At 42.7% G+C, this 21,756-nt stretch overlaps 2 protein-coding genes across 2 annotated transcripts in view; one reads left to right on the forward strand and one right to left on the reverse strand.

Annotated features, from left to right (window-relative positions):
• Positions 1–21,756, forward strand: part of LOC134654229 (chromosome transmission fidelity protein 18 homolog) — a 65,061-nt gene that overhangs the window by 10,320 nt on the left and 32,985 nt on the right. Inside the window, exons 9-16 of the mRNA XM_063509699.1 lie at positions 4,646–4,841; positions 6,515–6,660; positions 7,698–7,865; positions 17,264–17,327; positions 18,416–18,571; positions 19,082–19,226; positions 20,139–20,230; positions 21,305–21,451. Of these exons, the coding sequence (XP_063365769.1) occupies positions 4,646–4,841; positions 6,515–6,660; positions 7,698–7,865; positions 17,264–17,327; positions 18,416–18,571; positions 19,082–19,226; positions 20,139–20,230; positions 21,305–21,451 (1,114 nt within the window). The remainder of the gene's footprint in view (positions 1–4,645; positions 4,842–6,514; positions 6,661–7,697; positions 7,866–17,263; positions 17,328–18,415; positions 18,572–19,081; positions 19,227–20,138; positions 20,231–21,304; positions 21,452–21,756) is intronic.
• On the reverse strand, positions 7,893–10,098 carry LOC134654204 (uncharacterized). Its single transcript, XM_063509668.1, has 2 exons — positions 9,143–10,098; positions 7,893–8,578 (listed from the first exon to the last, which is right to left on the reverse strand). The coding sequence occupies exons 1-2, from the start codon at positions 9,981–9,983 to the stop codon at positions 8,163–8,165; spliced, it is 1,257 nt and encodes a 418-aa protein (XP_063365738.1). The 5' UTR covers positions 9,984–10,098; the 3' UTR covers positions 7,893–8,162.

Raw genomic sequence — 21,756 nt, forward strand, 5'->3', positions numbered from 1 at the left:
AGTAAATAAGTTTTCGCATAGCTCGCTTATAACTTATTATGACTAACCGAAGACCTCGCTCCAGGTTCGTCCTTTTAAATAATACTCGCTAAGGAAAAGGCCAAGTGTGCTGCTGTTAATACGTAGAAGTGAGGTATAGATATCTCTACCGTGTGTAACGACTCTTGTATGTTTATTGTTAAAGTGTAAGTGTAAGGCCTGAGTGGACGCTCGAGTTGGGCGTGCAGCGGGGCGGGGCGTGCGGCGTGCATGTTAAGAGCGCTCCAACAAGAAAAGTCAAAATAATGCAAAATTGATGATATTCCTCGATGACATTCAGTACTTTAGGGTCATTATTAGAAACAATGAGTACTTGTTACGGTAAAAGCGTCTTCTTATCTTTAGGAATTACTTTTTAAATATTGGAAAAAGGGCTTATTAAATTAGTAATGATTTTTTTTCTGATGGTTGTTTCCGAAAAACCACGTGAAGCACTAAATTGTGAGCTCGTATTTGTAAATGTTGAGAAGTTTACTCCGGTAAAGCTGGCTATTTTGTATTACTAATACCCTGTACATTAGGAATTACTTTTGACATTTTTCCTAAATACCTTTGAGAAAGAGAAAATCGAAGAAAAACAAACTCAATTTTCTCTCCGAAACAAGTGTCAATTCCTACGAAATTCTACTTAATATCGAAGTCATTTTCATACTCAAGCAATCTGCAGCGTTTGCTTATACTGATGGTATACATTAGTGTTTATGAAATTCTACTATTATTTTTTGGCAATTTTTTGAAAACGACTCTAATATTACCGATGACGCGCGGTCGTGAGCTCAGTGCCGCGGCAGAGCTTGTAGAGGTAGGACGTGTGTCGGTCGGCTCCGCACGTTTTCAACGGCGACGACGAGGTTTTTTATCATTGTGTGCGGCAGGCGCCGTGTAAAATGCTATACTGTGTGCGTGACAGTGCGTGTAAACGGCGACTGAGAAACTTTGATCCTAGTACTGTGGATTTGGTTTTGTAGTATAGTATGTAACTACCGGACAGCATTAAAGATATTTGAAATGATCTGATATTTTATAGGTACTAAATTAAAAAATGACTGAATACAAATGCTTTTGATGACATGTCAGAATCAGAATATATAGGTCTGATGATGGAGCTGGAAGGTGGTCACCGGTACCAGTCAACCACGCAACTAAACCACTTCGTGTTTGGGCTCGTTTGATTCCTCTCAACGAGATCTTTGATACAAGATAGAACTCAGGGTCTGATGATGGAGCTGGAAGGTGGTCAACGGTACCAGTCAACCATGCAACTAAACCACTTCGTGTTTCGGCTCGTTTGATTCGTCTCAACAAGATCTTTGACACAAGATAGGACTCAGGGTCTGATGATGGAGCTGGAAGGTGGTCACCGGTACCAGTCAACCACGCAACTAAACCACTTCGTGTTTGGGCTCGTTTGATTCCTCTCAACGAGATCTTTGACACAAGATAGAACTCAGGGTCTGATGATGAAGCTGGAAGGTGGTCAACGGTACCAGTCAACCATGCAACTAAACCACTTCGTGTTTCGGCTCGTTTGATTCGTCTCAACAAGATCTTTGACACAAGATAGTACTGAGGGTCTGATAATGGAGCTGGAAGGTTGGCACCGGTACCAGTCAACCACGCAACTAAACCACTTCGTGTTTAGGCTCGTTTTATTCCTCTCAACGAGATCTTTGACACAAGATAGAACTCAGGGTCTGATGATGAAGCTGGAAGGTGGTCAACGGTACCAGTCAACCATGCCACTAAACCACTTCGTGTTTCGGCTCGTTTGATTCGTCTCAAAAAGATCTTTGACACAAGATAGTACTGAGGGTCTGATGATGGAGCCGGAAGGTTGGCACCGGTACCAGTCAACCACGCAACTAAACCACTTCGTGTTTGGGCTCGTTTGATTCGTCTCAACAAGATCTTTGACACAAGATAGTACTGAGGGTCTGATGATGGAGCTGGAAGATGGTCACCAGTACCAGTCAACCATGCAACTAAACCACTTCGTGTTTGGGCTCGTTTGATTTGTCTCAACAAGATATTTGACACAAGATAGTACTGAGGGTCTGATGATGGAGCTGGAAGGTGGTCACCGGTACCAGTCAACCATGCAACTAAACCACTTCGTGTTTCGGCTCGTTTGATTCGTCTCAACAAGATCTTTGACACAAGATAGGACTCAGGGTCTGATGATGGAGCTGGAAGGTGGTCACCGGTACCAGTCAACCACGCAACTAAACCACTTCGTGTTTGGGCTCGTTTGATTCCTCTCAACGAGATCTTTGACACAAGATGGAACTCAGGGTCTGATGATGAAGCTGGAAGGTGGTCAACGGTACCAGTCAACCATGCAACTAAACCACTTCGTGTTTCGGCTCGTTTGATTCGTCTCAACAAGATCTTTGACACAAGATAGTACTGAGGGTCTGATGATGGAGCTGGAAGGTTGGCACCGGTACCAGTCAACCACGCAACTAAACCACTTCGTGTTTGGGCTCGTTTTATTCCTCTCAACGAGATCTTTGACACAAGATAGAACTCAGGGTCTGACGATGAAGCTGGAACGTGGTCAACGGTACCAGTCAACCATGCACCTAAACCACTTCGTGTTTGGGCTCGTTTGATTCGTCTCAACAAGATCTTTGACACAAGATAGTACTGAGGGTCTGATGATGGAGCTGGACGGTGGTCACCAGTACCAGTCAACCATGCAACTAAACCACTTCGTGTTTGGGCTCGTTTGATTCCTCTCAACGAGATCTTTGACACAAGATAGTACTGAGGGTCTGATGATGGAGCTGGAAGGTGGTCAACGGTACCAGTCAACCATGCAACTAAACCACTTCGTGTTTCGGCTCGTTTGATTCGTCTCAACAAGATCTTTGTCACAAGATAGGACTCATGGTCTGATGATGGAGCTGGAAGGTGGTCAACGGTACCAGTCAACCATGCAACTAAACCACGTCGTGTTTCGGCTCGTTTGATTCGTCTCAACAAGATCTTTGACACAAGATAGTACTGAGGGTCTGATAATGGAGCTGGAAGGTTGGCACCGGTACCAGTCAACCACGCAACTAAACCACTTCGTGTTTGGGCTCGTTTTATTCCTCTCAACGAGATCTTTGACACAAGATAGAACTCAGGGTCTGACGATGAAGCTGGAACGTGGTCAACGGTACCAGTCAACCATACACCTAAACCACTTCGTGTTTGGGCTCGTTTGATTCGTCTCAACAAGATCTTTGACACAAGATAGTACTGAGGGTCTGATGATGGAGGTGGTTTAGTTGCATGGTTGACTGGTACCGGTGACCACCTTCCAGCTCCATCATCAGACCCTGAGTATCACCTAGTGTCAAAGATCTTGTTGAGACGAACCAAACGAGCTAAAACACGAAGTGATTTAGTTGCAGGTTGACTGGTACCGGTGACCACCTTCCAGCTCCATCATCAGACCCTGAGTATCACCTAGAGTCAAAGATCTTGTTGAGACGAATCAAACGAGCTCAAACACGAAGTGGTTTAGTTGCATGGTTGACTGGTACCGGTGACCACCTTCCAGCTTCATCATCAGACCCTGAGTCCTATCTTGTGTCAAAGATCTTGTTGAAATGAATAAAACTAGCCCAAACACGAAGTGGTTTAGTTGCATGGTTTACTGGTACCGGTGACCACCTTGCAGCTCCATCATCAGACCCTGAATATCACCTAGTGTCCAAGATCTTGTTGAGACGAATCAAACGAGCTCAAACACGAAGTGGTTTAGTTGCATGGTTGACTGGTACCGGTGACCACCTTCCAGCTCCATCATCAGACCCTGAGTATCACCTAGTGCCAAAGGTCTTGTTGAGACGAATCAAACGAGCTCAAACACGAAGTGGTTTAATTGCATAGTTGACTGGTACCAGCTGCCACCTTCCAGCTCCATTATCAGACCCTGAGTGTCACCTAGTGCCAAAGATCTTGTTGAGACGAATCAAACGAGCCTAATCATGTTACTACATGGTTGATTGGTATCCGTGACCACCTTCATCATCATCATCAGGCTTCATCATCAGATGCTTAGTATCAGCTCGTTTCTAAACTTAAGGTACAAATTAAAGGTTTTATTATATAGCTAAAACAGTTTCACTATACAACCTATAGGTACCATATGCAATGACGAAAAATGAAATTAAGCGAGTACCTAAGTAAGTACGTATAATTTCTTTCTAGTAATAATGACCTACATAAGTATGTATATTTGCACTGGATTTAGTATTTTCGTACCAAATAACATTTTTAAGACTTTGATATTAAAGTACAGTTAGTGTTGTTATGATTGATTTCAATGTGCTTCACGATCGGATCAAGAATGTTTAATCCATCATTGTAGTGCGACCGAGGGAAAATGCGGTGGAAGGGTTCGGCGACCTGAGATCGCGGGGCCTGCCGCAGCGCGTAAAATACCTAAACACGCTCATCCCCGAAATGTAATAGCACTCTTAAACAAATGCAAGCGTATAGGAGCGGCCTTAGTGCACGCTGCTCAAATCACTCGTGAGCCCGACGCCACGCTGCACGCCCCGCCGAACGCTCCGCTTCGAGCGTCCACTCAGGCCTTACACTAATGTTTCAGGCCGGTATCTCTAATCCTGCAAGTGTCGACGGTGTCGCTGCCGCGGCTGTCTGCCCGCTTGAGCCTGGCGGCGGCGCGCGGCGGCGCGGGCGTGGCGCCGCGCGTGGCGGCGGCCGTGGCGGCGCGCGCGCACCCCGACGTGCGCGCCGCGCTGCATCTGCTCAGTTTCCTCCACAAGCTCAAAGGGGGCGCTCAGGTACGGCCAAGGTCAACTCCAACGTCATTTTTTTAGGGTTCCGTAGCCAAATGGCAAAAAACGGAACCCTTATAGATTCGTCATGTCTGTCTGTCTGTCCGTCTGTCCGTCTGTCTGTCCGTCCGTATGTCACAGCCACTTTTCTCCGAAACTATAAGAACTATACTGTTGAAACTTGGTAAGTAGATGTATTCTGTGAACCGCATTAAGATTTTCACACAAAAATAGAAAAAAAAACAATAAATTTTTGGGGTTCCCCATACTTCGAACTGAAACTCAAAAAATTTTTTTTCATCAAACCCATACGTGTGGGGGATAGGTCTTCAAAAATGATATTGAGGTTTCTAATATCATTTTTTTCTAAACTGAATAGTTTGCGCGAGAAACACTTCCAAAGTGGTAAAATGTGTGTCCCCCCCCCTGTAACTTCTAAAATAAGAGAATGATAAAACTAAAAAAAATATATGATGTAGATTACCATATAAACTTCCACCGAAAATTGGTTTGAGCGAGATCTAGTAAGTAGTTTTTTTTTATACGTCATAAATCGCCTAAATACGGAACCCTTCATGGGCGAGTCCGACTCGCACTTGGCCGCTTTTTTTTGTCACAGGTGGAGGTAATCCATTGGATACCGCCGGCCCGGTATCCAGTAGCATGCCCGACTCGGCTGTACTATAGTACATTGTGCAACATGGCTGGAGCGATTTATAGACTCGAGTTTGCAATATTATTACGCCCCGAGTTACACACAATGTTTTTCATCACACTTGCGAAGAAAAAACTAAATTTTAAGGGAAATCATTTTTAAATACGCACGGTACATTTCAAAGATTCATCCGCCATATTGTCTTGTTTTGGCAGGTTAGGATTCTAAGGCACAGACCCATCCGGATTCAGCCATAATTGAAAATTGTGTAAAAAATAATTTAAACGGCTATTAAATTAATCAAATTAAATATTTTTAAACATACACATAAAAAATAATTTCTAAACGTCAGTATTTTCAATGTAAAACTCATTTAAAACTACGAATTAGTGACATAGTAAAAAAAGCTATAACTCACTCGTGAATTCGCTCGGTAAATATTTCAGTGTATAGTGTATGTGATAAGTTGTGAAGTGTTGTGTGTGTTGAGTCATAGAGAAATATAGTAAGACAAGAGTGCTCACTCCATATATCAGTTTTATTATGACTATTAATTTCAGTGTCTACATCTAGCATCGAATAGCGGAACTATCAGTACTGCTACTTGACAATAGATGTAGCAGTACTGATAGTTCCGCTACTCGATGCTAGATGCTGATAGTCTTTTTGGTACTAAAACTAAAATGTATGGAGTGAGCAATCTATGTATTTTTTTCTCTATGCCACCGTGTACCTGCCGCACTAAAGAACTATGTCTTCCAGACAACCTTTGGGTAACTTAGCTTACTTTTGCGGAGTTCATTCAAATGCTTAATGTTCCGTACAAAACTTTGTTGACGGAACACTTATGGGATCGCTTCGGTCTTGCAATTCAGTTAAATGCGTTTTTCTCAGAGACCGTTTGATGTAGATACCTAAAATTTGGAACAGTTATTTTTTATTATTGCATGTTTTTCGCGTGTTTTGTTCCAAATGTCCCAATACACAGTTATCTAAATACTAACATGTCATTTATCGATCGCAGGTGACGGTAGCGGACGTGGAGAGAGCCTCCATCGGCACCAAGGACTGCCACAAGAGCCTCATGCAGGGGCTGCAGGCCATTTTCACCATCAAAGACAAGGACCCGGACGTACTGAAGACGGTACAAGCGGCAGGGGAATATGACAGGTACATTTTACTCATTACTACTACATTAAAATAATCGGGTGTGTAATGCTTAATATAATTATAAAAAAACTATCATACATTTGTTATAACGCCATTTGATATATTATTATACGATATAATGTAATTTTTATTATACGTTTCCTTTGTTATATTGTGATTTCATCTAAACTGTCATTGATATAATGCCTATTGTAATATAATTTTTAATTAGTATAAATACATGTTTTATAACGACATTTGTTATAATATATTTTTGTATAACGTAATTCTTCATACAATTTTATCAAATATAAATATATATATTGTATAACATTTTTTGTCATATTTCATTAATTGATAACGTAAAGTTTTACTAACTTTTTAAGTTTTTATTCTAGGGAGGTCGCAGTTCTAACCTAACCTAACCAATTTTTTCACGGTTTTCAATTCTGCGAGGGCCGCAGTTCAAACTTAACCTAAACCATTTTTAGCTAGGTATTTTATTCTACGGAGGGTCAAAGTTCTAACCTAACCTAACCCTCCTTTTGCTAGTTAGTTATTCGTTTATGCGGAGTCGCAGTTCTAACCTAATCTAACCCATTTATGTCATGCAACTATTATGCCACACAAATAATTATGTGATATCATTTGTTATAACAAATAATATGCTTTAGAGTATGTAATAATTATGGCAATGTATATTAGACAAAGTGTAAATATACCGTTATGACCATTATACCAATAATAACATGATGTATATCGTTAAGTAGGTATTGCGGTAGTATGCCATTTATTACATTATTCAAAATAACGATATATCAAACTATAATATATGAAAAGTAATTATAAAAAATGTAATGCACCCAAATAATCTTATTAAAAAAACTTTTAGGTGTCCGCCACTGGGGGACTGCCCTCTATACTTTTTGTTCTGAACCCATTGAGGTTAAGTTGTCAGGACTCATGACTGCATGCCAACCTCCCATGTAGTTGCATACCTCAAGTCCAATATGTTACAAATTTAATTAAACTAAGCCTTACGTTAAAAAAAAATGCAGGTTAGCAGATGGGATTTTCGAGAACTACCTCCAAGCTCGCGTGGACTCCCGGCTCCTCATAGCTTGTGAAACTCTCTCCTGGCTTCGGTTCTACGACACCATTTACTCGTGGACGCTGCGAACACAGAACTACTCTTTGTACGGCGCGCTACCGCTGTGTATAGCTAGGTAAGATACAGACCATAGTTGTGTGCAGGATTCGGTGGTTTTCCAGGGTCCATTCAATGAAGACGTTTATTTAAATATGTAGAAAATTCGTTTATTACGAAAAGTGGCTTTATACAGCTCAAATTTTAAATGTAACGAGTAACGTGTTTATCGTGTCGTATATCGAGGCGAATGAACGAGACAAGATGAGCGCGGAGAGGGGCGGTATAGCAGTTGTCGTCGCAGCGCCGCTAGATGTCGCTAGTAGGTGCGTGAACATGCCCCCGGCCTTGGGAGCACCGTCTCCCAAAGTAGTCTTCATCCGTCTAGGTCTGCCGGCTCTGGTAGTAGCGGGCAGATCTTTGAAAAGCTGCGTCGTATTGTTCCTGTCGCTGTGAGGATGTCGGCGACACGGTTCACGCCATCGCTCCCAGGGTATAGACGCGTGATTCGGCCTAACCGCCATTTGAGAGGAGGCAGGTTATCGTCCTTGATTAGAACGAGACTGTTTAACGCTATGTCGTCTTTCTGCGTCTTCCACTTGGTTCGTCGCTGGAGCTCCGCAACGTACTCCGTGGCCCAACGACGCCAGAAGTGTTGACGTAGGGCTTCGATCCTGGCGTAGCGAGACAGGCGGGAAGGCTGCACGTCCGTCAGGTCCTCGCTAGCAGGGCAGGTCAACGGCCGACCAATTAGGAAATGGGCAGGCGTGAGCGGGGATAGATCAGTAGGATCTGTGGACAAGGGTGACATGGGCCGGGAATTCAGGATGGCTTGGGCCTGTGTCAAAACCGAGCTGAATTCCTGGTACGTTAACCTAGCATTACCTACTACCCGTTTTAAATGAAATTTGCACGCTTTTATTCCAGCCTCCCACAATCCGCCAAAATGGGGGGAATAAGGAGGAATGAAACTGAATTTGATGCCGTCATTGGCAGCGAAATCGACTATATCCTTCGAATTATTTTTAAAAAATGTGGAAAATTCTTTTTCGGCCCCAACAAAGCATTTTCCGTTATCCGAATAAATTATATGAGGCTTTCCTCGTCTACTAATAAAACGTTTAAGCGCTAATAAATAATCTTCAGTGGTGAGACTCGTAACAAGTTCCAAATGAACGGCTCGTGTGACCATACATATAAACAAACAAATATACGATTTAATAAGCTGAGCTCCTCTCCCCTTTCGATTAAGGATGAAAATTGGCCCGCCATAATCAACGGCTGTGCGAATGAACGGGAAACCAGGCTCTAAACGATCCAAAATAACATTACCCATGATAGGACTAGGTACTTTACCTTTCATTCGAATACAGGTAACGCATTCTCGAACTATCTTCCTTGCCAAATTTCGCGCACCTAAAGGCCACCAACATTCACGCAAAGTAGATAAGAGTAGCTGCGGTCCGCCATGTAGCAGCCGCTTGTGTTCATAATTGAATAACAACACCGTTAACTTATGTTTACTGCACAATAACATGGGATGTTTTTTGTTGTAATCGAAACTTGTGGAATTACACAATCTACCACCGACTCTAATCACTTTTGAATTATTACGATCATCTAAAAACACGTTAAGACCGTATATACGATTATATTGTTTACTATTCGTCTTAATCGGTTTATTTTTAAGTAAACTATCGTAGACGTCCGGAAATGATTGCATCTGTGCAAATCTAACTAGCATAAGACGTGATGCACTCAGCTCGTCCACCGATAATGAACCGGTTTGGCGGAGTTGTTTACGCTCAGAGTTAATGCGTGAGTTTAATATAAAGCGGAGTACATACGCGCCGATTCTAATTAATTTATTGTAAGACGAACATCTATCGAAATTAAATAGTTCATCTTGCTGATTGCAAACTAAACTTACCGCGGTCGAACGTAACTCGGGTAAATCTTCGATTGCCGTATTTTTACTCGTATCGTCATGAATAAAATCCGATTTTGTGTCATGCAAAAATGATGGTCCGAACCACCATAAGTTACAATCAATTAAATTATCTAAAGCAACGCCTCTAGACAATAAATCACTAGGGTTGTCTTCGCTTCTCACATGCAACCATGTCGCATTACCGGTGAGATCGTTTATTTGCGTAACGCGATTTTGAACAAAAGGCTTCAGTAAATGCGGAGACATGCCTAACCACGAAATTACTATAGTCGAGTCACACCAGAAGTAAACTTTAGTGAACGCTAACCTTAAGGAATCGGTTATTTTCTTGTAAAGTTTAGCAGCAACGAGCGCTCCTGAAAGTTCGAGTTAGAGATTTCAAGGGTGCGACTTTACTTTTAGCACACAATAATCTAACAGTTACATCCGACCCTTCATCATATGTCCGAATATAAGCGCACGCGCCGTAAGCATGCAACGATGCATCTGAGAAAATATGCAATTCCGTTTGTCGAGTGTGTACACCCCTTACATGACGCGGAATCCGTAAATCGTTTAAACGGCTCAAAGTATTTATGAAATTATTCCACATCGATTTAATGTCTTCTGGGACCGGGGTGTCCCAATCGATACGACTTAACCATAATTTTTGAAGCAAAATTTTGGAAATTATCACCGCAGGAGAAAGTAAACCTAACGGATCGTAAATCTGTGAAATAATCGATAACATCATTCGTTTATTTAAGTACGACGAGTTAGGCGAGGGATCGATTTTTGTAGTGTAATACAATTCATCGCGCGTATTATCCCAACCTACCCCGAGCGTTTTGTTCTGGGTGTGTTCACCAACAAAATGCTCCTTGGACTTATCCTGCGTAACGTCACAATTAAAGGTCCATTTACGTAAAGGAAAGCATCCTGATTGCAGAACGTTATACGTTTTTTGACATATGTCAAGTAAATTTTGGAAATCATCATCTCCCGTAATCAAATCGTCTACGAATATATCTTGGTTGATAACGCGCGCGATGACGTCATCACCACATTCCAACGCTAACTGACGTATACAACGTTGACTTAAATATGGCGTACTAGTTTGCCCATACGTGACCGTATTGAGTTCATAAACGTGTAATGGATCGGTAGGTTTTTCACGCCAGAGGATCATTTGCAAGGATCTCTGATCTGGTTGGATCAAAACCTGCCGAAACATTTTCTCCACGTCAGCACAAGCAACGTACTTGTATTGACGGAAACGTAGCAGAATAGCAAAAATATCGTTTTGAAGTGCTGGACCCGGCAGCTGAATGCTATTCAACGATTTATTCGTGGTGGTGGGGGCAGCACCACTATACACAACGCGTAATTTAGTGGCGGCACTCCCCTCCCTAAATACACCATGATGAGGATGGAAGTAATTAGGTGTACCATAGTCGGTAACACGAGTCATGTGACCCATTTCTTCGTACTCTCGCATGAAATCACAATATAAACGTTTATATTCCGGCAAACGTTCTAGTTTACGTTCTAAGGATAAAAATCGATTTTTCGCTAACGTATAAGAATCGCCCAACGTATCAGCTGATTCTCTTAGCGGCATTCGGACGGAGAACCGACCGTCTTCTTCGCGTTTAGTCGTATTGATAAAAATATCCTCACATTTCTGCTCGTCAGCTGTAAGAATACTATCTACCTGAGGGATATCCTCGATCTCCCAAAACTTTCTAAGTTGAGAGTCAATCGTTTGAGTAAAATAACAATGGACTTGATTATTAATGCGCAAGTTCCGTGTATTATTTGGACCAGATACCAACCAGCCGAATTTCGAATTTATTAAGTACGGCCCTGTTGGCAATCGAATCTTTTCACCGTCTAAAAGGTCCCAAAATATCTCTGAACCTATCAGTATATCGATTTCTGAAGGCACGTTAAAATTGGGATCTGCTAACTGAATGTTATCAGGAATACGTATACTATCTAAGTCTATGTAAGTCGAGGGCAAACTGGATGTTACGCGCTTCAAGACAAAACACCTTAATGACATAGAATAATCCGAATTTTTAGATCTTATAGTTACATCGCATGACTGATTTGACTGTGTAACTATTTCTGAAACACCGGAAATCTGAATAGTGGACTGTATGGGTTTAACGTTTAATCGATTACGTAACTCTTCCGTTATAAAACAATGTTCACTCCCATTGTCTAAAAACGCGCGACACGTATGGTATTGATTGTTCGCGTCGGCTACTTCTATTAACGCAGTAGTAAGTAAGCCTCGCCTGGGAATGAACCGATTACCTTCCGCGCCACCTTCGCACTGAGCCATAGGCGCGCGGTCAGCTGATACACAGTAGCTAGATGTACTCGGCACTGATAACGGCGCGTTGTGTGCAGGCGCACTCGACGGCCTCACGCACACATTATCATCGCGAGTACTATCCATATGCAATAAACTATTATGTTTTTGTTGACACTGCTTACACGGACCGAATATGCATTCATTTAAGGAATGCCCTTCGCGTAAACAGTTATTACATATGTTTTTATTACGAATTAAGTTTAACCTATCTTGGACAGATAAATTTAAAAACTTAGCACACGTATAAAGCGCATGATTCTCGTTACACATCGCACAGTTTCGAAAACGTTTATTATTTAAAGGCTTTGATTTATTATTAGCATTGACACTAGCAGAGACACAACTGACCACTTGCGTAGGTTTATTGGACGTGTAATTGGGCTTAGTACTAACCGCGGTCGGTGCCTTAGAGTGATTAGAGTTTATCATTTCTAACGTATCCGCCCGGTTTCTGAGGAACGATAAGAGATCTTCCAGCTTAAGTTTCTTAGACTCATTATTGATTGACTTATCCGAGATAGACCCTATGTGAGATTCCCACTTACGCTCCGTGGTCGTATCGAGTTTCGACACAATTAAATGAATAATCAACGTATCCCACGAGTCGGTAGGTTCATCTAACGTTTTTAAAGCGCGTAAATTACGTAACACGGTATCTATCAGTCTACGTATTTGAGTCGAAGATTCTTGTTTCAAGGCTGAAATATTGAACAACGATTTTATGTGATTATGTACTAAAAGCCTAGGGTTATGAAAGCGAATTTCAAGCAATTCCCATGCTTGAATGTAGTTGGCAGCCGTGAATTCTAACGCACTAATTACTTGTAATGCACTACCACTTAGCGATGATCGAAGGTAATGAAACTTTTGAATCGCGTCGAGATCGGAATGTTTATGAATCATTGTTTCATAAGAATGTTTAAATTCGAGCCAACGATCATACGAACCATCGAACGAGGGCAACTTAATTTCGGGTAGTTTAAATTTTGAAAACGGTTTGTTCACGGCAGCATGGTCACAACTTGAAATAGTAACGTTATTTGTCTCCACACCATCGACTAAACAATTAGCGCTAGCCATAGTACCGAAATATAACTCCTCGAGAGTTTCTACGTATTCAGAATTGGCTGACATTTCTGTTTCTGGAGAGTAAAGTTCGATTTGGCTTTCAATGTCATTAAAATTTTTAAAGGTCTCTGTAGCTGCTTGCATACGTAATTTTAATTCAGCAATTTGTACTTTAGAAGGAGTCACCGATAAAAGAGAATCAACGAATTTTTTAAATTGCGTAAGCCTGCCTTTCAAGTTACCTCTTTGTTTGCGGAGGTCTGAAATTGTAGCCTGACTTTTTCTAGGTGACCCTGATCCAGAAGGAATAGTTAATTTAGCACCAGCTTCATCCCCCTCACCCATTTCGAAAGATTAAGAGAAATTGGAACTACTCACGTGCACAAATTCCAAACTGGTACGGTAGATCACAAACTGCTGCTGCGCGACTTGCGTAACGAGCGGCACTGGAATGCACAAAAAAACTCGGTTTTAACACAGATCGATTAGGAAAGGAATAGACGGGATTGGTAGACCTGACCGTTCACTGCTGCAGACGCTGATGAGGTGCTGGTGTCGTCTCGCAAGGGTATTTCGTCTTCCCGACGAGCTGACTTCTCTCGCAGTATCCGGCTCGAGGATCAAATTATGTGCAGGATTCGGTGGTTTTCCAGGGTCCATTCAATGAAGACGTTTATTTAAATATGTAGAAAATTCGTTTATTACGAAAAGTGGCTTTATACAGCTCAAATTTTAAATGTAACGAGTAACGTGTTTATCGTGTCGTATATCGAGGCGAATGAACGAGACAAGATGAGCGCGGAGAGGGGCGGTATAGCAGTTGTCGTCGCAGCGCCGCTAGATGTCGCTAGTAGGTGCGTGAACAGTTGTGTAAACCTTCTATAAGAGCGGATGGAATATTCGAGAACTCCCAACTCCTCATAGCTTGTGAAACTCTCTCCTGGCTTCGGTTCTACGACACTATTTACTCGTGGACGCTGCGAACACAGAACTACTCTTTGTACGGCGCGCTACCGCTGTGTATAGCTAGGTAAGATACAGACCATAGTTGTGTAAACCTTCTATAAGAGCGGATGGAATATTCGAGAACTTCCAACTCCTCATAGCTTGTGAAACTCTCTCCTGGCTTCGGTTCTACGACACCATTTACTCGTGGACGCTGCGAACACAGAACTACTCTTTGTACGGCGCGCTACCGCTGTGTATAGCTAGGTAAGATACAGGCCATAGTTGTGTAAACCTTCTATAAGAGCGGATAGAATATTCAAGAACTTCCAACTCCTCATAGTTTGTGAAACTACTGGCTTCGGTTCTACGACACCATTTACTCGTGGACGCTGCGAACACAGAACTACTCCTTGTACGGCGCTCTACAGCTGTGTATAGCTAGGTAAGATACAGACCATAGTTGTGTAAACCTTCTATAAGAGCGGATGGAATATTCGAGAACTCCCAACTCCTCATAGTTTGTGAAACTACTGGCTTCGGTTCTACGACACCATTTACTCGTGGACGCTGTGAACACAGAACTACTCCTTGTACGGCGCTCTACCTCTGGGTATAGCCAGGTAAGATACAGGCCATAGTTGTGTAAACCTTCTATAATAGCCAATGGAATATTCGAGAACTCCCAACTCCTCATAGCTTGTGAAACTCTCTCCTGGCTTCGGTTCTACGACACTATTTACTCGTGGACGCTGCGAACACAGAACTACTCTTTGTACGGCGCGCTACCGCTGTGTATAGCTAGGTAAGATACAGACCATAGTTGTGTAAACCTTCTATAAGAGCGGATGGAATATTCGAGAACTACCAACTCCTCATAGCTTGTGAAACTCTCTCCTGGCTTCGGTTCTACGACACCAGTTTACTCGTTGACGCTGCGAACACAGAACTACTCTTTGTACGGCGCGCTACCGCTGTGTATAGCTAGGTAAGATACAGGCCATAGTTGTGTAAACCTTCTATAAGAGCGGATAGAATATTCAAGAACTACCAACTCCTCATAGCTTGTGAAACTACTGGCTTCGGTTCTACGACACCATTTACTCGTGGACGCTGCGAATACAGAACTACTCCTTGTATGGCGCTCTACCGCTGTGTATAGGCAGCTAAGATACATGCTAATGCTGTGAAAACCTTCTATAATAGTGGGTAGAATATTCGAGAACTCCCAACTCCTCATAGTTTGTGAAACTACTGGCTTAGGTTCTATGACACTATTTACTCGTGGACGTTGCGAACACAGAACTACTCCTTGTACGGGGCTCTACTACTGCTACTACTGTGTATAGCTAGGTAAGATACAGGCCATAGTTGCGTAAACCTTCTATAATAGCGGATGGAATATTCGAGAACTCCCATCTCCTCATAGCTTGTGAAACTACTGGCTTCGGTTCTACGACACCATTTACTCGTGGACGCTGCGAACACAGAACTACTCCTTGTACGGCGCGCTACCGCTGTGTATAGCTAGGTAAGATACAGACCATAGTTGTGTAAACCTTCTATAAGAGCGGATGGAATATTCGAGAACTCCCAACTCCTCATAGCTTGTGAAACTCTCTCCTGGCTTCGGTTCTACGACACTATTTACTCGTGGACGCTGCGAACACAGAACTACTCCTTGTACGGCGCTCTACCGCTGTGTATAGCTAGGTAAGATACAGACCATAGTTGTGTAAACCTTCTATAAGAGCGGATGGAATATTCGAGAACTCCCAACTCCTCATAGCTTGTGAAACTCTCTCCTGGCTTCGGTTCTACGACACTATTTACTCGTGGACGCTGTGAACACAGAACTACTCCTTGTACGGCGCTCTACCGCTGTGTATAGCTAGGTAAGATACAGACCATAGTTGTGTAAACCTTCTATAAGAGCGGATGGAATATTCGAGAACTTCCAACTCCTCATAGCTTGTGAAACTACTGGCTTAGGTTCTACGACACTATTTACTCGTGGACGCTGCGAACACAGAACTACTCCTTGTACGGGGCTCTACTACCGTGTATAGCTAGGTAAGATACAGGCCAATGCTATGTAAACCTTTTATAATAGCGGGTAGAATATTCGAGAACTCCCAACTCCTCATAGTTTGTGAAACTACTGGATTCGGTTCTACGACACCATTTACTCGTGGACGCTCCGAACACAGAACTACTCCTTGTACGGCGCTCTACCGCTGTGTATGGCCAGGTAAGGTACAGGCCATAGCTGTGTAAACCTTAGAAGGTTTATATATTTATTATAGATAATAGCGGATGGAATATTCGAGAACTCCCAACTCCTCATAGCTTGTGAAACTCTCTCCTGGCTTCGGTTCTACGACACTATTTACTCGTGGACGCTGCGAACACAGAACTACTCTTTGTACGGCGCGCTACCGCTGTGTATAGCCAGGTAAGATACAGACCATAGTTGTGTAAACCTTCTATAAGAGCGGATGGAATATTCGAGAACTCCCAACTCCTCATAGCTTGTGAAACTCTCTCCTGGCTTCGGTTCTACGACACTATTTACTCGTGGACGCTGCGAACACAGAACTACTCTTTGTACGGCGCGCTACCGCTGTGTATAGCCAGGTAAGATACATTTCACAGCTGGGTGAACGTTCTTTAATAGCGGATAAAATATTCGAGAACTCCCAACTCCTCATAGCTTGTGAAACTCTCTCCTGGCTTCGGTTCTACGACACCATTTACTCTTGGACGCTGGGAACACAGAACTACACCTTGTACAGCGCTCTACCGCTGTGTATATCCCGGTAAGATACATTTCATTATATACTGATATACTTTTAAATAAAAGGAATAAGCGAGAACTACTTACTCTCGCGTGGACCTCGAGTCCTTGTACCATTACCACCATTTTAAGTTTTAAACCTGAACCCTAAAACCTTACAACTGAATTACTTACATTAAAACTTAAGTTGCAGTGGGTTCAGTCAGCAGAGTTCTTAAAAAATCAACAATCATGAGGCCTTTCTTTAGTAAGTAACTTCATCGATTCGAAACAACTTTTACTCGATATAAAAAAAATCATGATCATACACTGTAACCACAATGATTGAAGTAAGGTTTATTTTTATTTCTACAGGTGTCACACATTATTAGCGTCTAGAACTCCGCAAAGAATTAAGTTCCCGACTCAAGCTCAAGAGGTCAGTATTTGCATGTATCAGACGTTTCAACATAATCCGATAAAAGTAAACGAATAAAGAGTTTTATTTTTGCGCCTATAACAGCGGTCAGGTAAGCAAAGTCATTTTGACGGTTCGAAGCATATGAATAGCAGTAAGATTACATAAGCACAAAAGTGAAAATGCATATAAAAAATATGAAGCGTAAATTCTATGTAGATTAAAACTCTTTGCTAAGACCGAATTTAAACTGTTGTGAGACATGCTAACATTGAATAATTTTACGGTTTAGACTCACTTGTTTTAAGTCACTCGCGCGACATGTTTCGGAGAGCCTAGGTAGCTAGGCGTACGCGATACACGGCCGTCGTGAACGCTGCTCGCACTGTTAGTGCTTGAGAAAGGAGACCTAGGCTCTCCGAAACATGTCGCGCGAGTGACTTAAAACAAGTGAGTCTAAACCGTAAAATTATTCTCTTTGCTAAGGTTACCAAGTTGAAATGGAATTGGGCGGGACATGTTGCCAGGCAAAGTGATGGCAGGGTCCACAAATGTTGAGATATTGGTGGCCGCTTTCGGATGAAAGAAGCGCCTGGCGCACGTTGGCTCGTTGCGTGGATGACGTACGAAAAATCGCGGGACATTTCTGGATGAGATTGGCCCTGGCCATAGAGAAAAAAAAAACATAGAGTGCTCACTCCATACATCAGTTTACCAAAAAGACTATTAGCATCTAGCATCGAGTAGCGCAACTATCAGTACTGCTACTTGACAATAGATGTAGCCACCGACCGGAAAGTCTTATGCTGTTAAGATAAGACTTTCCGGTCGGTGCTACATCTATTGTCAAGTAGCAGTACTGATAGTTCCGCTACTCGATGCTAGATGTAGACACTGAAATTAATAGTCTGAACTGATGTATGGAGTGAGCACTCTATGTATTTTTTTCTCTATGCCCTGGCCCAGGACCGGGATGGGTGGCGTGCACGCAGAGAGGCCTATGCTCAGCAGTGGGCGACTGGAGGCTAGAATGATGATGATGAAGGTTGCCCAGCAACAAACAATATTTTGCTATAATGCTTTTTAAAAATATTCTATTATGTTCACAGATGTACCGGCGACAAATTGAGCTGGATGCGACAATGTCGTCAGTCGCGCGAGGTTGCGCGGCCAGTGTCGCGTTGTCGCGTACGGCGCTGCGACTGAGCCTCCTACCGCTCCTGCCTTATTTATTGTCGCCCGTGCTGCGTACTGCTAACGTACAGGTAATGTATACAATATACATTCAATATACAAACGGAGCTGGATGCGACAATGTCGTCTGTCGCGCGAGGTTGCGCGGCCAGTGTCGCGTTGTCGCGTACGGCGCTGCGACTGAGCCTCTTACCGCTCCTGCCTTATTTATTGTCGCCCGTGCTGCGTACTGCTAACGTACAGGTAATGTATACATTCCGATTGCGACTGCAGCACTACTGCTGCGACAGTGATGGTGCAGCGTTGCAGCAGCGAAAATAGGCGTTACTGTCAATTGCCTCCTCCCATCTACTGAATTCGTGATTAACACATAAATAAATGCTGTTACCGGGTTTAGAACCCGGTACCTGTGTTTCGCAGGCAGGGTCACTTCACTGCCAACTAAGCCGTTGACTACTTCAGCAATGCAGCAATGTCACAAGAATGCAGCAATCCGTTTGGCTTTTGTATGGCTTTGATGTTGATCTTCATAAAACAAACCCCTAATACATTCGATTTCCTAACATATAATTTTTTGACAGCTATGCACCGAATATGAACGCAAAGCCCTGCGAGCGTGCGCTGGTGCCATGTGTGACTACGGCCTACAATACGTCCAGCAAAGAACGCCTGAGGGGCTGTACGCGTTCGTGTTAGAACCGGACATACACAAGATCGCCTTCTTTGGTGAGTTCATATAGAAGATAGATCGCCACGAGTAGATCTTGCTCGAGCTAATGTGCAACAATTTCAATTGGTGCCGTGACCAGGATATAGTACAACATCGTTACTTCGCAAAAAATGATTTCTTGTTATAACATGCTGCAAAGGACTCCCGAAAATACATACTGTATTACGTTGGGCGTGATACAGTATGTATTTTCGAAGCGCTGGTGGCCTAGGAAGCGCTGGTGGCCTAGGAAGCGCTGGTGGCCTAGGAAGCGCTGGTGGCCTAGGAAGCGCTGGTGGCCTAGCGGTAAGAGCGTGCGACTTGCAATCCGGAGGTCGCGGGTTCGAACCCCGGCTCGTACCAATGAGTTTTTCGGAACTTATGTACGAAATATCATTTGATATTTACCAGTCGCTTTTCGGTGAAGGAAAACATCGTGAGGAAACCGGACTAATCCCAAACGGGCCTAGTTTACCCTCTGGGTTGGAAGGTCAGATGGCAGTCGCTTTCGTAAAAACTAGTGCCCACGCCATTTACTGGGATTAGTTGCCAAGCGGACCCCAGGCTCCCATGAGCCGTGGCAAAATGCCGGGACAACGCGAGGAAGATTATTTTTTATTACGTTGGGCGTGAATATATCTTTTGAGATACAGTCCATTAGTTTTATAAGAATTCTTAACGTCACCGAATGAGTTTGAAGAAAATTTAGAGTCCCATTAAACGTTACCGAGAAAAACTGCTAACATGTTATAATAAAATACTCCTTTTGTCCTCCTTTTAATTTATAATTATTTCTGCACCTAACATTTTTATAAAACATATTTGTTATCTAGCTGCTACACTGAGGATCACACAGGTATTACGCACACACATTGTCTTTTGAAATTGCGTCTTATTACTTGATGTTAAGGTAATGTGTCGTTTGACAGGTAACGAGGACAGAGCGCGTCCGCCGCCGCCCGTGCGGCAAGCTATCGCTCGCGAACAACAATTGGAGGTTATTCGCAGAAACGAAGAAATGGTAATAATCTTGTTTTTATCATTTTCTCATCATCTTTGCATTGTCCAGACTTTGCCCACGCTTGCTATGAAAGCCTGGTAGCCGCTAAGGGGCTGTTCATAAATTACGTCATCTATTTTTGACGATTCCCCCCCCCCCCCTCCCTAAAATCATCCAAAAATCATGCTTCGAATGACCCCGTTTCCTCCTACGTCATGCTACCATCATCCGATGTCCAGCCCCCCCCCTCCCTAATTAGAAATGACGTAATTTGTGAATAGCCCCTAACTAGAGGTCGATTCACGAAAGCTGGCACGAATGTAATTAATGAGTGAATGAAAATATCTATGTGTGTATCACATTAACTAATAAAATGGTGACCATGGCTGTATACCGATACAGGTGTCACTCATACAAAGAAAATATCGTTCATTCCATTCGTGCAAGCTTTCGTGAATCGACCTGTACATTTGTCCGGTTTCCTTAAGATGTTTTCCTGTACTGAATAACGACTGAACATTGACACCAATCTCAGGGGTTTTCCGGAAGCAAGGAGCCCGGAACTCATTGTTGCAACTGGTACAAGTACGGGGTTCAAACCCGCGACTTCGGTTTGAAGTTTGAACGTTTTAGAAGTCGTACGCTTTACCGCTAGGCCGCCAATGCTTCAATGACCTTTCGGCCATAAATTAAATAGTTAACGGCAAAAAAATATACAAATATATCGTTTATGGGGCGTTTTCTAAAATAATAATCGAAAACCTGATTCTTTCAAATCTGGACATTCTTGGGCTCATTCTACTCAGAATCGACAGCATTCTCCATCCTTCCATTAAAAAAAGATGTCCCAAAATGTCCATTCCATTACGTCACGTTTTATTATGAGAAAATTTTTCACTTGTATGGACGTGACGTAGTGGAATGTACAATTTTCATACAAATTTTTGGGACAAGTTTTTTTTAACATCAGGATTGAATATGCTAGTGATTCTGAGTTGAAAAAACCCAAAAACACCAGGATCTGTGAGAATCGGGTTTTCAATATTTATTTTAGAAAACGCCCTTAATATGGATGGACTTGGTTTCTTGTCGCAGGCTAACAGAGTGAGCGGTGCACAGAAGAGCACAGAAGGAACCAGCAGAGCACCGTCAGCGATAAAAGAGCTACCTAAGAAGGATGTTCCATTACCCAACCACTTGCAAAGGTTGAAGGCGAAAGAAGTAACCAAGGCTGCTCCTCAGGTTAGTTGCATGATTATTTTCTTTTTTCATCATCATCATCATATAAGTATTTAAGAGTAAGGGGTCACTTAGACGGTGCGAGAACTCGCATGCGAGTTTCATTACATTGCGTCATTTGATCGGTCGGCTGAATTGATGTAACCTCAATGGTCCGCAATGTAAATAAAATCGTATACGAGTTCGCGCGCCGTCTAAATCAGCCCTTAGACTCTTGTCGGTGGAGCAATAGGGATGATGACACATGTTGAATTTTATAACAAAATCTAAGTAAAATAGATAGCAAACGAGCAATTTATCACAATAAT

The sequence above is a fragment of the Cydia amplana genome, chromosome 14, assembly GCF_948474715.1.
Source record: "Cydia amplana chromosome 14, ilCydAmpl1.1, whole genome shotgun sequence".
Lineage (NCBI taxonomy): Eukaryota > Metazoa > Arthropoda > Insecta > Lepidoptera > Tortricidae > Cydia > Cydia amplana.

Coding starts and splice junctions, on each gene's coding strand:
- LOC134654204 (XM_063509668.1), bottom strand. CDS start 9,983: ATGTCTCCGCATTTACTGAAGCCTTTTGTTCAAAATCGCGTTACGCAA. Junction 8,579..9,142: donor TACCTGTATTCGAATGAAAG/GTAAAGTACCTA, acceptor CCTTGTCCACAG/ATCCTACTGATCTATCCCCG.